This window comes from Rhinichthys klamathensis, unplaced genomic scaffold (assembly GCF_029890125.1).
Source record: "Rhinichthys klamathensis goyatoka isolate OS25496 unplaced genomic scaffold, OSU_Roscu_1.1 h1tg000231l_1, whole genome shotgun sequence".
Taxonomy (NCBI): domain Eukaryota; kingdom Metazoa; phylum Chordata; class Actinopteri; order Cypriniformes; family Leuciscidae; genus Rhinichthys; species Rhinichthys klamathensis.
The window spans coordinates 767,336-785,459 of record NW_026606755.1 but is presented as its reverse complement, the minus strand read 5'-3'; the positions used below and the strand labels follow the sequence as shown (position 1 = coordinate 785,459).

General features: G+C 36.6%; 1 protein-coding gene across 1 annotated transcript; it reads left to right on the top strand.

The window, feature by feature from the left end:
* The first annotated feature begins 3,762 nt into the window (after positions 1 to 3,762).
* irak1 (interleukin-1 receptor-associated kinase 1) lies at positions 3,763 to 18,005 on the top strand. The gene is made up of 14 exons (XM_056265259.1): positions 3,763 to 4,125; positions 4,862 to 5,029; positions 7,759 to 7,872; positions 7,969 to 8,051; positions 8,256 to 8,441; positions 8,555 to 8,619; positions 10,599 to 10,713; positions 11,957 to 12,069; positions 13,279 to 13,486; positions 14,733 to 14,801; positions 14,891 to 15,115; positions 15,444 to 15,864; positions 15,999 to 16,118; positions 17,569 to 18,005. Exons 1-14 carry the CDS (start codon positions 4,014 to 4,016, stop codon positions 17,664 to 17,666), a joined length of 2,097 nt encoding a protein of 698 aa, XP_056121234.1. The 5' UTR covers positions 3,763 to 4,013; the 3' UTR covers positions 17,667 to 18,005.
* The last annotated feature ends 119 nt before the right edge of the window (positions 18,006 to 18,124 follow it).

Genomic DNA, 18,124 nt, shown 5'->3' with positions numbered 1-18,124 from the left:
TTCTCAATTACCCCCCACCAAACCCACCGCACGCTTTAGCTGTAGTCAATGGGCTCGGGGAGGCAAGAGAGGTTGGAGGTTATCGCAGACCCCTAACTCACTGCCTGTCCGCTACGCCACTGTATTCATAAATGCATAACCAATATTCATAGACCCCTGAATCTAATGGCATCGCAAATTAATATTTTATACTCTAGATATTGCAGTTGTTGTTTTGAATAGTCCCAGAGTGAGATGGGTTCCCTTTTCCCCCCAAAGCCTTTTCCGTTCAGTTTTGTCTGTGTGTTAAATCTTATACATTCATGGTTATTGTGGCTTGGGTGATGGATGTGCATTGCCACTGACATAAACGTCATAACAGACCGTTTTAAATAACACTCAGTAATCTTTTCATCTGTTAGCTCAGCTAGATTGAGATGTTTTTGATATTTGCTGTCGATAAGGGGTTCAAATCCATGTGAGACAGAACTTACTGGTCCTTTTTTCTCAAGTGTGCTTTAGAGTAGCCTCTTGGTATCTTGAATACGTTTAAAGAAAAAATATAATTTTTTGTCTCTAAATGAAGAGATTAAATTAGAATTGACAATCACAAAGGAGCATTGCATCTTTTCATTTTCCCCTCAAGTATTGTTAAGAATGAAAGTGTCTCCATTCTCTTCCTCCAGCCCCCTGCATGCTCCCTCGACCCTCACTGGGAAGGGGCACAGAGAATACAAGAGCGTTTCCGCTCAGAACAAGGGCTATGTAATCATTTCAAGTAGTCAAAAGCAGATAAAGGAAATGGATTTTCACGTCAGACGAACGCAGGGTCTGGTCCTCGCCGTAAAGGCAAACTCACTTAATTGCTTGAGGTCTAACAAGAGACTTTAAAGTGTTGTCGAACACCACCGGCTCACTCTCTGTCCTCGTCAGAGTTCGAGCGCTCACACACCCGTCTGGGGTGAACGTCTCCCCGGTCTCACTAAACTCCAGCAGGAGAATGGAGGTAGCAGAATGGATTCCTTTAGCTTGAGCTCTGCAAGCACATTCTCAGTGGTACAGGTTAAGAAGAATGCAGAAGGAAAGAAACCTCCAGACATGAATTGAAGTCACGACAACTCTTAGTTTAAAGTGTCGACTCACAAGCTGCATCAGTCTGGCTGAAACAGAAAGGGTAGTGCCTTTATTTTGGGAGACTTACTAAGGTGGTTGAAGTGACCTTTGATTCTAAAGAAACCCCTTTATCCCAACGAAGCAACGCGGAAGGTGAATTTACTCAAATGCTTGGATTTTATTTGGTCATTTTTCATAGGTAGGACGTGCACTGGTGTGTGTGTGTTTTGTAACTAGACGTTTCATTGTTGTACATTTTTCTTTTTTTCCATCAGCTGGGCCTTTGTGCCCACCTAGAAACGATGTATTGTTAAAAAAACCCTCTGCTTTACGAACTTCTTGCCTTTTGTAGCGCTCAAAGCCCACTGACAAAAATGGAGCCCTACAAATGGGTGAAGACAGAATAAGAAAATTACTTTTATTATTTATATGTTGGTTGGTTTGTTTTACTTTCTTGTTTGTTTGGGTTATTTGTGCCTCTCTGGCAGTGAAATATGCTTTGGAATGTCCTTGTGTCCCTGTAGCCAAAAAATACATGCTATGTACGTGAACATGTATCAATATGCATGATTGCCATTAGAAGATAGGACATTGCTTGCCCTTTACTATTATATATAAGATGTTTTCAAACAGCACTCCAAGAGCTGAGCCCAACCACACTAACCGGATCCGAAGGTTTTCATGAGGTATACAATACTGAATGTGTTCAATGAAGGCTAGCTGTGCACTTCGGTCTGTTTAATATGAACAGATTTATTTCATTGAAGTATTTGTTTCTTGTTTTAATGATTTAACTGGTAGCTGAGTTTGGGCTTCATATGCCGCTGTATCAACAATTGTAGTGGCTAGAGTAATTTGTAGATTTCGGTGTTAGATTTATTTTTATTATTAGCATTTTTTTTTTTTTCAACATTGGAAATAGACTATTTTATCTTGATAGCAATAGTATACCCAGCAGATCCGATATGAGTTTTCTCCTTTAGTATGTCTCTAATTTGTGTACTCTGTTAAACAGTAGAACTGAAGTAAAAGAAATGTACCCTTATCAACTAAAATGCAGCACTTTGAATCGTGCAAGAAGGACAATTTAAAGTCAAATGAAACAGAAGATAAACTATAAGAAATAGATTCCAGTTCCACCGTGGTAGAAAGTTCATGGTCTATTTAACATAGTCTTGTGCCTTGAAGTTTCAGTAATAGAATTTATCTTTATACTGTAGTTGTATTTTTATTCTGAGTCCTGTGTTTGCCTCTTGTTGGTATTCAGTGCTTTGGATGTATTAAGGATTTATAGAAATCAAGAACATGTTTGCCTTGCTTTATTTTCTTAATTGAGGAAAAAAAAGGATAACATTATAGGAAGATGTATTTGGGCAATATTGATGATGTAAAAAGCGATAGGATTTTGATGTTTTTCATCCCTGATATGTTGAATGTTTCACAGATTAATGAGTGACGTGTGTTTGTTGGGAAATATTCTCCATTTTAACATAACCGTAAAAAAAAAAAAACTTGGCCTCAAACATAATCTTCCAATCAAACCATGACATTTTATGACAAAAATACTTCAACCTTGACCGGAAGGATGAGTCTAAGATCTGCACTTTATAAAGTATGTTTCCCGGCAGAACACCCATTCACTTTTTGTATGTATTTTTTACCTTTGTCCAAAGCTGTTTTGTTTTCATATTATTTTTTAATTTAGTTTTAAATAAAAGGGATGGGTAGTATGTATCTAAAAAAAAAAATTGTTATTTTAACCAAACAATCCTACAGACTAAGTGTCAGTGGTTATTCGCCATCTGCCAAGCTAAGTCCTTGCCTTCCTGAAAGTGAAAAGTATAGTTTGTGTCTACTTTTATAGTACTGTGTTACTGTATCATTTGTTTGCCGTATGTAACAGATACACAATAGTAAACAACATTTACCTGCTCTCTGTCTTTAACATTTATTTCACTCACATCATAAACAAAACACGATGTTATTGTTGTTATTATAAGATACGTCAGATTTTGTTCATCATTAGGGCTTTGTTGTCTATAATTGAATAATGTGAGAAAGGGAACGTGAATGAAACTAGGAAAAGCCACTGATCTAAAAAAAAAAAAAGTGTTTCGGTTTCCCTGGGAAATTTTCTCTGAGATTTTGCCGTTTAACTTCAAACATACGCTTGGAATTATATTTTATATTGAGTTCACCTTTAGTAATCATTAATAAATGCAACTTAAATGTGTTTCAGAGGGGAAAAATAATGTATCGCTGAATCCCGACAAATTTGTATGGCATATTGAAAAACAGAACTATGAGCACACGGAAATTTACCCTATTACTAAATGTGGAAAAAAGGAAATGGAAGATGTAAGTCATACGTAGTGGCGAAAGATTTTAAGAACTGTTAATAAATGTAATGTGACGTAAGCTTCTGTAGATATGACCTGCTGACGTTAGAAAGTTGGGCGAGTGCGTTGTTGTTTTTATGCTTTATTATCAACAAATAGCATGTACAACATGGGTAACTTCCATAATACATCAAAACAACATATCACATGCTTCACACAATACAATAGAAATTAAAAAAAAAAAAAAGGAAAATGAAAAGAAAAAAAAAGCGGTAGTCAGGGGTGCAATCTTTCCGCGCGGTGTAGCGGTAGCTCATGAATATTAAGCAGATGACGCATCCTTAAAATGGGTGACGCGATAAATATTTATGAGCCACTGCCAGGCATTCGCCATTACAACAATACGTTTCTTGACGGCTGTGGTAGAAGAAAACAAGACCACTGATACAAGTGACAGCCGCAAGTAAGAAACTCCCGTGTTCAAGAACCACGTAAAGCAATATCAGAGCTGATGAAAGAGAGAGAGAGAGAAAAGACTTACACATCTAATAAAGTCAGTTAAAACACCGAGGCTTTTTGAAAATGTCTGGAGCTGAGTTTGACAAGGAGTTTCTGTACAACTTACCCGCGTGTGTTATGAGTCACTTTACACGGATTATGGACTCACTTTCACACTCTGACTGGATATTGTTCGGTAAGATTAATGTATTTATCTTTATTTATAGTGTTTTATTTATTTAACCCGAACCCTAGAGGATTAGCGCACTCGCTAACTCGGTTAGCCATCTGAGCGGTGACGTCAAAAGTTCAGTTTCTGTTCAGTTTGTGAAACATTTTTTTGGTTACAGGCTAAGCAAGGATTTGTTTATTTTGTTTAGATGTGAATAACTTTTTTAAATATCTGTAGTGATATTTGTTTTGTTATGAATGTATTCGAGGTAACTAGAATGTTATGCTAAGTGTCAGGATTGTTGCCCTGGCCTGATGATTAATGATATTGGAGTAAATAAACGGGGAAATGAATTAATATGATTAAAAAAGTTTGTTTGTAAAAAACAAAATTTGTTCAGCAAAGGACATGGTTTGCTGATGTTGTTTGGAGCGTATCTTGTGTCCATTCATTCAGGTGAGATGCTGAGATTTGATAACAAGTCACATGGTTAAATCACAGCTGTATTGGGTCTTTTCCTCAATGTGGAATCATCTGGGAATGGGAATTAGTTGAAATAAGTTTATATTTATGGCTATGTTGTCCATTTTAAGTATGTTAGCTAGGACTTAATAATGTGTTCAGCTACGACTACATAATTAGGATTCTTTCAAGTTTTGGCATGAATGATTCCATATTGATTTTTTTTGTGTGTGTGTGCTGTAGTATAAGGGATTTTGGTGGAAACTAAACTTAAACAGTGCTTTTATGTCCATTGCAGCTTCACAGGTAATATCTGATCAGACTGAACTGCGCCTTTTGGAACAAAGACCCAGACGCACTGACATCCTCATGCACAATTGGGGCTGTCGTAATGGGACAGTTGGAGAATTGGTGCAGATTCTTGATGGCTTGCAGTGGTTTCGGCCCCGTGATATCATCCTTGAATGTATGCAGCATGATTTTTTTTTTTGTATGCATGATCTCATTGTACAGGTCCTTCTCAAAAAATTAGCATATTGTGATAAAGTTCATTATTTTCCATAATGTAATGATAAAAATTAAACTTTCATATATTTTAGATTCATTGCACACCAACTGAAATATTTCAGGTCTTTTATTGTTTTAATACTGATGATTTTGGCATACAGCTCATGAAAACCCAAAATTCCTGTCTCAAAAAATTAGCATATTTCATCCGACCAATAAAAGAAGTGTTTTTAATACAAAAAAAAAAGGTCAACCTTCAAATAATTATGTTCAGTTATGCACTCAATAGTCAATACTTGGTCGGGAATCCTTTTGCAGAAATGACTGCTTCAATGCGGCGTGGCATGGAGGCAATCAGCCTGTGGCACTGCTGAGGTGTTATGGAGGCCCAGGATGCTTCGATAGCGGCCTTAAGCTCATCCAGAGTGTTGGGTCTTGCGTCTCTCAACTTTCTCTTCACAATATCTCACAGATTCTCTATGGGGTTCAGGTCAGGAGAGTTGGCAGGCCAATTGAGCACAGTAATACCATGGTCAGTAAACCATTTACCAGTGGTTTTGGCACTGTGAGCAGATGCCAGGTCGTGCTGAAAAATGAAATCATCTCCATAAAGCTTTTCAGCAGATGGAAGCATGAAGTGCTCCAAAATCTCCTGATAGCTAGCTGCATTGACCCTGCCCTTGATAAAACACAGTGCACCAACACCAGCAGCTGACATGGCACCCCAGACCATCACTGACTGTGGGTACTTGACACTGGACTTCAGGCATTTTGGCATTTCCTTCTCCCCAGTCTTCCTCCAGACTCTGGCACCTTGATTTCCGAATGACATGCAAAACTGAGCAACAGTCCAGTGCTGCTTCTCTGTAGCCCAGGTCAGGCGCTTCTGCCGCTGTTTCTGGTTCAAAAGTGGCTTGACCTGGGGAATGCGGCACCTCTAGCCCATTTCCTGCACACGCCTGTGCACGGTGGCTCTGGATGTTTCTACTCCAGACTCAGTCCACTGCTTCCGCAGGTCCCCCAAGGTCTGGAATCGGTCCTTCTCCACAATCTTCCTCAGGGTCCGGTCACCTCTTCTCGTTGTGCAGCGTTTTTTGCCACACTTTTTCCTTCCCACAGACTTCCCACTGAGGTGCCTTGATACAGCCCTCTGGGAACAGCCTATTTGTTCAGAAATTTCTTTCTGTCTTACCCTCTTGCTTGAGGGTGTCAATGATGGCCTTCTGGACAGCAGTCAGGTCGGCAGTCTTACCCATGATTGCGGTTTTGAGTAATGAAACAGGCTGGGAGTTTTTAAAAGCCTCAGGAATCTTTTGCAGGTGTTTAGAGTTAATTAGTTGATTCAGATGATTAGGTTAATAGCTCGTTTAGAGACCCTTTTCATGATGTGCTAATTTTTTGAGACAGGAATTTTGGGTTTCCATGAGCTGTATGCCAAAATCATCAGTATTAAAACAATAAAAGACCTGAAATATTTCAGTTGGTGTGCAATAAATCTAAAATATATGAAAGTTTCATTTTTATCATTACATTATGGAAAATAATGAACTTTATCACATTATGCTAATTTTTTTAGAAGGACCTGTATATTCTCATGTGTTTGCTTCTGTTGTCTCTACCACATCTGATGCCATAACCAGCCAGATTATCAGGTGGGTTTCGTGGTTGTTACGAAACTCGCTTCATCATCTTTATTCATGCACTTTATTGTCAAGGAACTCTCAGCGTTTCACATTTAAGTTGTGAAGAACAAACGAGCACAATGCTTTCAAATGTGATATTTCTCAGCTGTGATCACACAGAGAGAGAAAGAAAGAGAATGCAAATAGATTTGTTATAATGACTAATTTAATTGCAAATGAGATTGAAACGAAGCCATCTATACACTAGATTTGCCTTAGATTCTCTAAAAAAATTTTTTTTAAGATTTTGTCTTATTTTTTTGGTCTATCTTCAGTAATTATATTAGAGCAGTGTATTACTGTTAACTAAAATGATTAGTTTTTGGTAATTTAAATAAAGCTGAAATTATATGTGTGTGTGTATATATATATATATATATATATATATATACACACACAACTTTATATACATTAGATAAAAAGACTAAAATTAAGAGAATTGTAATAAATAAATAAATAGAAATATTGCCTTGGTAACCATCTGAAATAAATAAGTTTAAGTTGAAATCTTAATGTGTGTGTGTGTGTATATATATATATATATATATATATACATACACACACACACAACTTTATATATATTAGATAGAGACAAAAATTAAGAGAGTGGGAAAAAATAAAAATAGAAATATTGCCTTGGTAACCTAAATTTATCTGAAATAAATAAATAAGTTTAAGTTGAAATATTAAAACTGAAATAAAAATAAATGAAAGCTAAATATGATTTTTAAAAAATACTGTAATAAAAATGACAAGCACATAACAAAGTGACTAAAACTTAAGCTAAAGTCATTAAAATGAAAACTGAAAATATAATAATAAAAGCTAATTCAAAATAAATAAATAATATACTTTATAACAGTACTTAAATAATACTAAAAAAACACTGTATTATAGATGTGTAATTTTAGAGAAAAAATGTACCAACTGATATATTTCAGTTTTGTGCAATTTATTATAGGTGGATTACAAATCCATTAATGTACTTTTGTATACATTTCCAAAGGTAGACGTATACCGCAGTCTCGTTCGGAGCAACAGTCAGCTTCAACGGTACCACAAGCCACTGCATGTCAAACCAGTACAGTCAGCTTTGTCAAAGAGATTCTCCATGAACACGGTAACATCTTATACTTTCTATAGTGCTTGCACCTGATGATATCAGTGGTAAAAAAATATATTTTTAATATACGGTTTATACGTTTTTTTTTTCCAGAAATCAGGCCTCTACCCAAGCCTAGCCCTCCACCGCCCGATCTGGACTCCATTGATTCAAGAACCTCAAATATAGCTGAAGAGGTGCTTTATTTGATTAAAAAAATGCAGCCATTAAAAGTATTAATAAAAAAAAGACTTGATAGGTTTAAGCAGTCACTCTGTTTTATTGTGTTGTCGAGGCATTAGTCAGCATGACTCTTCCTTTAGCCATCATGTTTTTCTTCCTTTCAGTTTCCTAATCCACTGACAATTTTTTTTTTTTTTTTTTTTTTTTTTTTTTTTTAGTGCCCATACAAGAACCGTGTGGATCCCCCGCCTCTTTACTCAACTGCGATGAGCTGGCCGTTTGAGGAAATACAGCGAGGCACATGCAACTTTTCCCCATGCAAGCAGATTGGTGAAGGGGGTTTCGGGCACGTGTATCAAGCTGTGATGAGAAACACTGAGTTTGCTGTGAAGAAGCTGAAAGAGGTACTAAAACAAACATCTATGAGTTTGCTCGTTCTTTTGAGTCATTCAGTTTGTTTCTTTAAACATCCATGTCCTTTCTCCCACTTTTTTTATCATTTGGATGTTCGGAGCAGGACTCTCATTTGGATTGGAATGTTGTGAAGGAAAGTTTTAGGACGGAAGTGGAAAAACTTTCACAGTAAGAAACTGTCTGTCCTCTTCTCCTCTGGCTTATGCTTCCTTCTCTCGTGCATTAAACCTGTCTTTAAGGCTCCCACACACTACAACATAATTGAGACTATTTTGGGCCCAATTCTCCCCTTCTGACAATCCTAGGTAAAGTCCCAAATATCTCAGTGTTTCCCCTGCCCGCCCCCCCTAAATTGCTGACGAAATCCAGTCATAAAAAAGAAATTTACTGTATAACGCGGAATTTCATGGAATTTGTCAATCTTTTGAGGAATAAATAGAAAGCAGTTCAGTATACACTTGAAATCAAATCGCGATGTAGACTAGTGTGTGTGGATATTAAACCACAAAGACAATTTAAATACGAATCCTGCTTGTTCTGTGTGAATGAATGGTGCCGCCGACGCGCAGTTTCATTTACCACACACACACACACACACACACACACACTGAAGCACGTGTGACGCTTGCGCTGTTTTTTTGCCTATATGAAGACACAAATGCATAAACTTCCTCTCCAGGCTCTAGATCCACTCCGAAAGTCACTTCGTGATCATTTCACCGCTTCATTTGAGAAAAACTATCATTATGACATAAACACCATGATAAACACACAAACTCAAAAGGTCTTCACGGCAACCCATCAAAATAAAAGTTCGGTTTAACTTGACAGAAATATATTACCGTTGTACAGTAGAATTTAGATATGTCCCAATGTAATAATACTAACACTAATCCAAATAATTTATCATCAACTGAATTTAAGGAATAATCCATGTTTTAATTTTAACAGTAAAGCTCATTGTGCAGCACGTTATTCGACAAAAAGTTGATTTAATTTCATATGATTAAAATTGATGATAAATGATAAAATTTGTGTTTTATGTCTTCATTTTATTACCAGAAAAAACACAACACAGAATTAGTGTGAAATTTTGTTTCATATTTTTTTTTTAAATGTCGTATATGTTTAATGATTCATAATACACTATTTCAATTAATTAGACATGCTTTTTGATTGCTAAAAAATTTACACCACGTATCCGTAACACGCCCGCTCCGCAACACTAGCAGCCCCCCCCCCTGAAAAAAAATCCTAGGGGAAACACTGTATCTTGATAGTTCTACAGATTATCTTCAGATTTTCCGGTGGGGTGAGGTGTGTTAAGAGTAATTGAATCTGCTCTGAAGAACGTCAGGGCCGCAGCGATCTCTTATCATAAATATCCACCATGTTGAATATTTTTCGATCAGAAATCCTGCTATGTGGGGCGATCCTAGAGGACAAACGTGCTCGCACTCTAGATTGTCACATGGAATGAAAAGATACCCAATCAGAAAGCTGGCTGACAGAAGCATAACACAACTTCATTCAGACCTTCCTTTTTTTTTCTGTAAAAAGCAGTCCAAACATTATTATCGCCATTTCCTCTTGCTCGTGGTCTGCCATGTTTGTTTACTCTTAAGTCACGTTTGACCCCGTGATTACAGTCGGGACTTGTTGTTTGTGAATGAAACCTGTTAGTGTGTGATGTGCTTGGTCACGTCATGGCACTCCACACATTATAGAAACAAAACTATTAAATCTTTTTATTTTTTTAATTTTTTTATTGTCAATGTTTGTGGTCTCTTACATTTTGAAAGACTGATAATATTTTAAAAATCTTTTAGTGTGGGCCAGCTTTTTTCAGTCTGGCTGTGATTCATTTATGTTTGTTTAACAGAAGTGCAGAATGGGACTTACCCGGTAGAAATTTGATTGCTCTTTATGCACAACACCTCTTCATGAGCCAAAAATGAAAGTCTCCAGCATACCCTCCAAATATTTTTTGTGGTTAGTTGTCATCCTGTTGTCTCTTAATTAGGTCTTTTTTTTTCTGACACATTTTTCAGCCAGCACTTTCAAGCCTTGCTTCCTTCAGCTACTGTAATGCTCTCATTAAATGTTGAGTAATACAATCTAAAGCAACATGTTTTCTTATTTCGCAGATACAGGCATCCCAACATAATGGACTTTGTTGGCTACTGTATAGAAGGACAAACTTATTGTCTCATATATGTTTATATGCCGAATGGCTCTTTAGAGGACCGACTACGCTGTGAGGTGAGTTACCACTTTCGCTAGAAAATATGGGCTGGGCTTCATGATTTAGTGTCACTTGAAGGCGTAGTTCATTTAAAATGAAAATTCGGTCATCTTTTACTCACCCTCATGCTGTTCCAAACCTGTATGACAAACAGTGAAAGTGAATGCAGGGCAAGGCTGTCAAGCACAAGAAAAAAACCCCCCACTAAAAGCAGTTTGTATGACTCATATTTTAAGTGTTCTGAAGTCATATGATAGAATGAAATAAAATCGTTATTCGCTGAAAATCATCTCCTCTGTCAAATCTCATTTACAGGCATGTACATTCAAATATTGTGTATCAGTTATTTACTTATTGCGCAAAGTTTGACGTCAATGACAAGATCTGGCATGACGTGTCACTAAGGCTACGTTCAGACTGTGGCCCAAATCAGATTTTTTTTGCTCAAATATGACTGATCTTTTCTTCACAAACAACATGGAATCTGATCTTTTTAATTCTGATTTGGCCACTTCTAGTCCTAAATCTGATACTGGTCAGATATTTTGCAATGCGACCGCAGTCTGAACAGTCATATCAGAATTCATGCAACTTTTATGCCACTCTAGAGCAACATTCGTCATAATTCTGCGTTCATGGGAGTCACTTCAAAGATTTTAAATACCCGAAGTTAAGATAGTTGCGAAAGGTAGTGAGTGAAGGACAGTGATGTTTCAGAACTTATAAGTATTACAGTGACAGCTCTATATACAAACAAAACATGAGGGCTCGTATCATAAATGTAAAAAAAAAAACCTGCTCTTTTTTCCCCCGCATCCTCGTCTTTGTTTTTTTATATCGTCTGTGTGCAAATTCGCTGGCTTTCTGTGGCAGATCACGCTATAAATAAACACGGAATCACTTACTTTAATGTCCTCCTTGTTTAATTCTGTATGACAGCATACTTTTTATTGTTCTTTTGCACATGCGGGTCAGTTCGGGACTATGATCGGTTCACACTGGAATCTGATATTGGCCACATTTAAAACCACAATGTGAAAAGCTGTACAAAAAAAATTTGATCTGAGCAATAAATCGGAATTGAGCACTAAAGCTCGGAGTGTGAACTTAAATCTCACTAGTCAAATCATTTGTCACTAAACAAGTCATTTGTGTTTGGAATACCATGAAGGTAAGTAAATGATGACAGAAGTTAATTCTATGTGATTTAACCCTTTCAAGGCATAGGTCTGTATTATTCACAATTCTTGTTTCTTTTAGGACAGCAATGCCCTCTCTTGGTCACAGCGTGTAAATGTGGTACTGGGCACTGCGAAAGCTATTCAGTACCTGCATTCTTGCTCACCTGCACTTATTCATGGAGATATCAAGAGGTGAGTGCAAGAACATGTAAACCACATGAACACTAACATTCAAAAGTTTGTGGTCAGTATTTTTTTTTTATTCTGAAAGAAATGTATTTTATTCAGCAAGGATGCAATTGTTCAAAAATGATAGTAACAACATTTTATAATGTTACAAATGATTTCAGTAAAAAAAAATCTGAATTCTTTTGAACCTTCCATTCAACAAAGAATCCAGAAAAAAAAAAACATGTCATGGTTTCTACAAAAATATTAAGCATCTCAACTGTTTTGAACATTAATAATAATACGAAATGTTTCTTGAGCACCAAATCAGCATATTAGAATGATTTCTGAAGGATCATGTGACACTGAAGACTGGAGTAATGATGCTGAAAATTCAGCTTTGCATCACATAAATAAATCACATTTTACAATATAATAAAAAAGAAAACTGTTATTTAAAATTGTAGTGATATTTCAGAATGTTACTGTTTTTACAGAATCAAATAAATGCAGTCTTGGTTCGCATAGGAGACTAGAATGGCAGTGTATATTTAGGCTCTTTGAAGTTTAGATCTTTAGACTTTTTGAATCAGCAGTGTTTGATCTGGATTATTGTGAGTTCTTGGAAGTGACAGAAAATGCAGTAATTGTGGGGTTTTATCTTAATTTTGTTTTGCTTGTATACAATTGCAAACAGGTGTCTTTGAAATTACTTGCACCTTACTGAAAATTCTCTCTAAAAAGCTAAACATCATAGCTTGAGCTTCTGAGAATCACACTGTTGTTGCATAAAAGGTTGGAATCATATTGACCCAGGTGACCATCCAACTCAGGGCTTTAGATCAGTTTTCACATACACTGATTCATTCTCCGCTGGTGTGAGTGCAGTGACTTCAGGTTTTACAAATCGAAATGTAATGGGCGCAAAGTACTTTTAGATTGGGATGGTTTTAAGTCCATGAAAAACAAAATGACTTCAAGCTTTTGGGTCAGTTCACTTGTTTGCTACTGGTTTTGTTAAAAAACACCAGCTCCAGAAAAAGGGAAATGTTCAACCATGAATTCTCACAATAAGATAAAATCATCTGCAGCCCCATTTTTCCTTTTTGTTGAATACATTGTTCACATAAGTCAAATGACTAAAATGCATTTCAAATGCCATTATATGTTGGCTTCATGTTAACCATTAGGGTTGCACCAGGCTTCTTTCACAAACCAGTCATCTTCCCTCAGCTCTAACATCCTTTTAGGGGATCACCTGGAGCCCAAGGTGGGGGACTTTGGATTGGCGCGTTTATGTCAGAGCCCCGGCAAAACCCCAGGCAAAACGTCCACGGTGGCTCACACTGCAACGGTACGAGGAACTCTCGCATACCTCCCAGAAGAATACCTGAAGGACGGACAGCTAGGAGTGGAGATCGACATCTACAGCTTTGGAGTGGTGAGATTCATCTTTTAAGACATGCATTGTGAAAGCAAAATCTCATTAAAGGGATAGTTCACCCAAAAATGAAAATTCTGTCATTTATTACTCACCCTCATGTCATTCATTCCATACATGAAAGATTTTCATTCATCTTTGGAACACAAATAATATATTTTTAATGAAATCTGTGATCTTTCTGTCCCTCCATTGACAGTCTATTCAACTACCACTTTGATGTTTAAAAAAGTGTTCATAAAGAGATCGTAAAACTAATCCATATGAGTTGAGCGGTTTAGTCCAAATTTTCTGAAGAGCCTCAATGCCTTTATATGATGAGCAGATTAAATTTAGGTTTTTATTCACATATAAACGTTGATCAGCGAACTTAAACAAGCTCAATTAAACCTGCTTGACGCTTGAGAACAAACCTCATTGGTTCTTGCTGAAGCTCAAACGTACTGCGTAACACAAGAATGAACCTCATTGGTTCTCACACGTCAAGCAAACATGATTAAGCTTCTGTTTACCATAACTGATGTGTGCCCTGATGAATGTGTGAATGTTATAAAATTAATTCTGTTCACTATATTTGGACAAAGATTTGGACTAAACCACTTGATTCATATGGATTAGTTTTACGATCTCTTTATGAACTTTTTAAAGCGTCAGAGTGGTGGTTGCATAGACTGTCAATGGAGGGACAGAAAGCTCTCTGATTTCATTAAAAACATCTTCATTTGTGTTCCGAGGATGAACTAAAGTCTTACAGGTTTGGAACGACATGAGGGTGAGTAAATGATGACAGAATTTAAATTTTTGGGTGAACTATCCCTACAATATTATTATGCATACTACCCAAAGGTTGAGCAGAAGTTGAGGTGAACTATCCCTTTAATAGCAAGAAGTTATTATAACTTCAACCACCTGATTGATTGTACTCAAAAGTTCACCATCATCCTCATCAACAATATTTTATTGCAATAAGATTCAAGTGGGCTGAGATTCACAAAAAAAGAGCCCATTGTAAATTGAAAATGGACTTCATCACACCTAATGAGATTTCAGCTCACTTTCCAATGTTTCCATGGCCAATGTAAAAACTACTTTTTGGTCCACTTATATGTTTGTTTGTTTTTTAAAGAAGGACCCACCCTTAATTTGATTAAATCTTTTATGGTTCATGTTCGTAAACAGATGCTACAAACGTCTTTCGGCTTAACATTTTTGATAAAGTAACACTCCAGTTTCTCTCGTACCGCAGGTCATGCTAGAGATACTTACTGGACGGCAGGCTCTTGAGGTCAATGGCCAGTCCAAAACTGTTTACTTGGTGAGAAGAGCTGAAGTCATATTATAGTAACATTTGTTAGTGTAGAGTTGGTGTTAATGGCAGGTGATTAAATCTGTTATTTTTCACAGAAAGATCTGGTTAAAGAGGAGGAAGATGATGGGAGAAATTTCAGCAAAGGGAAGCACTCGCGGGAGCTGTCCTATGCTCACGCAGCGGAGAACATCTGCAGGAAACATCTGGATCCTCGATTAATAACTAAAGACTCACCTAACCCTCATGGATCAATGGAAATTTCTCAAATGGCATGTCAATGTTTAGAACGACGGAGGAAGAAGAGGCCTCCCATGACAGAAGTAAGAGAATCTATTCAAATGCTATTTGTTTGTAATAAGTTATTTTAAATAGAATAAAATATTTCACAATATTACTGTATTTCTGATCAAATAAATGCAGCCTTGGTGAGCAGAAGAGACTTATTTCAAAAACATGAATTAGATTTTAATTACTCCAAACTTTGAATTTTTTGAATGGGAAGTAGTCACAAAATATTTTTTCAATAAATTATGACTTTCTGGCTAACAATTGGACTTCTTTTTTTTTTAGAAACAATAATAACCATTCAAAATAATATGTTTTAGTTAGAATTATGAGGCTTATTCTGGCTCTATTGGTGTTTTATAGGTGTTCAAAGCACTTCAAGATGTGCATTCAGGGTTGAAGACCTCTGGCAGGTCGACCATGGTCAGAATATCTCCTGTATCATCTCATCCATCCACCCCTGAGCCTCTGCGCTCCGACAACCGCTCCCTGGACTCTCTCGCCCATCAATTCTCCAAACTCCACCCTCAAGAGAACACATACCCCTGCCTTCACAAGCCTATCTTTCCCACCTTGGCCTCTGAAATGAGTAACTGCTCAGAGTTGAATCCTGAATCATGGGCTTCACAGTCCTCTGGCATGCCATGTGAATCTGATGAGAGTCAAGGCTTTTCTCAGTACTTGACAAGTCACTGTAGCAGACCTCAGTCGACGTCATGTGGGGCCTGTGGTGTTCAGAGCAGATCTTTAGAGGAAAACCCATCACAGTCCAGTCCGAATGAAGGTAATATTTGCTAAACCGATAGATTAGGAACATCATAAATATTTAAATAAGCATTTTTCTGATTGTATGTTATTTATGTATGTATTATATCTTTCTGCTTGTCCCGGTTTCATTCTCTGTCTGAATCTTTACAGATTTTTCTGACCAGAAATTGTTTATCAACCCTGTGAGGCAGCGACTGGTCGAGAAAATTGAGCTTTATGAAGAGGGGAGGATTTTAACTTCTGATCTGCTATCATCAGGAGAATCGTTATGTAAGTGTCCAAATCAATTGCAAATGGATTCCACAACTGTATACAAACAAATGTTTGGTGGGGACAGTTCTGGGTTCTTCAGGCAAGACAAGAAGCTGCTTTAAGGTGGAATTTCATTCAAGCTGAGCTGATAATGACCCATATAGTCATGGATGCTGGTTATCATGAATGCATCTGTTTGATCGGTACTTTGAATGCATCACAAAGATCACAAATGGCCATTTTATAACTTTTTTTAACATTTTATAAAGCGCTACTGTAGTGACAAATATAAGGCCGAATACAAGACCCCCCTTATCTAACCAAGCCCAGTAAGCAATAGACACATTTTGTATGTATTATTTGAATGCTTTCAACAAACTGATACACGTCCAACAAATACAATTGAACAAAATATATACTCTGTATGTATAAACTCAGCAAAAAAGAAACGTCCCTTTTTTAGGATACTGTATTTTAAATATAATTTTGTAAAATCCAAAGAAACTTTACTGACCATTAATGAATGAACCATAAACAATTGCACCTGTGGAAAAGTCCTTAAGACTCTAAGAGTTTACAGAGGTTAGGCAGTTACGGTCACAGTTCTAACTTGGGACACTAAAGAAACCTTTCTACTGAATGTGGAAAAACACCAGGAGAATGATGGCTAGGGTCCCTGATCACCTGCGTGAACATGCCATAGTCCTGCTGCAGGAGACATGAGGACTACAGATGTGAACAGAGCAATAAACCCCAATGTCTGTAATGTAAGACACAGTGCTACAGGGAGAAAGGAAGGACAGCTGATCGTCCTCCTAGTGCCAAGCCACATGTACAAAATATCTTCATGGAACATGATCTTTACTTAATATCCTAATGATTTTTGGCATAAAAGTAAAATCGATAATTTTGACCCATACAATGGCTTTTGCCACAAATATACCCATGCGACTTATGACTGGTTTTGTGATCCAGAGTCACATATTTGATATTTTCTAGAGACTCATTATTGCATTTCTGTTTGTCAAATGTCTGAAATTTGTTCAGTTTATGTCTGTTGAATATTTTTATGGTTATACAAATATTTACATGGGGAATTTTTGATGGGGAAACGATGGACGTTTCTTTTTTTTTTTGGTGTATGTTTGTGTGGAGCTACATGTTTATTAAAGCCACAAATATTTAATCATCATAATTTTCATTAGCATTAACAAACATTATTCAGTGCATAACAGATTAGTTCTGCAGAGATGATTTAAGGCTTCTTGTCTGAAGAACTCAGTGTAGTTTCTTGTTGTAACATTTATAATAATTTAATCTACAAAACAAATGCAAGTTACTTAATATTGAGTTAAAAAGATGGAAGAGGTTCTTTCCAAAATGTGTTGAGACAATTTTTTGTGCTTATAGAAGTTACCTGTTTAATTGAATTGAAATAATATATATTTATTTTTTCATTATTTTGTAGACCGAGGGATGAGTGCTCAAACAAGGGAGCCAGAAGAGAGTGATGAGTTTGCAAGTGAGACATCTGGAATCAACATGCAGTCACCGGCTGCAGTTTAACACTGGATGTTTGGAAGAAAGCGCCCAACAATTGTTAAAATATTATACAAAATATTCATGCATTTCTTTATGGTACTTTTTTTACGGTTATGGTAGAGAAATTACCTCCATAAATACCTCGGCCAAAGGTATTTTTTATTTATGGTAATAGAAAGTAAAAAGTGGTACGGATAGTGAAAGCTCTGAAGTTGTGAACCTGTGAATCTTGAATGACAAGTTAGATGGAAAGATATAAAAGTGCATAATTTATTGTTATACGCCTGTTATTTTGGCGATCTAATGTCTGTCTGTTGTTTTTGGCTTAGTTCTCAGAGGCAAATGGCTTTTTATAGCATATTTGCTATTTTTATGGTACTAACTTGTGCTTGTTGTACAAATTGAATTAAACATTTAGCCTGTGCAGTTTTCATTATGCACATTTTATTTTTAATTGTCTGCAAACCTACAGCAATAAAATA

Coding starts and splice junctions, on each gene's coding strand:
- irak1 (XM_056265259.1), top strand. CDS start 4,014: ATGTCTGGAGCTGAGTTTGACAAGGAGTTTCTGTACAACTTACCCGCG. Junction 8,052..8,255: donor CCTCAAATATAGCTGAAGAG/GTGCTTTATTTG, acceptor TTTTTTTTTTAG/TGCCCATACAAGAACCGTGT. Junction 15,116..15,443: donor AGAGGCCTCCCATGACAGAA/GTAAGAGAATCT, acceptor GGTGTTTTATAG/GTGTTCAAAGCACTTCAAGA.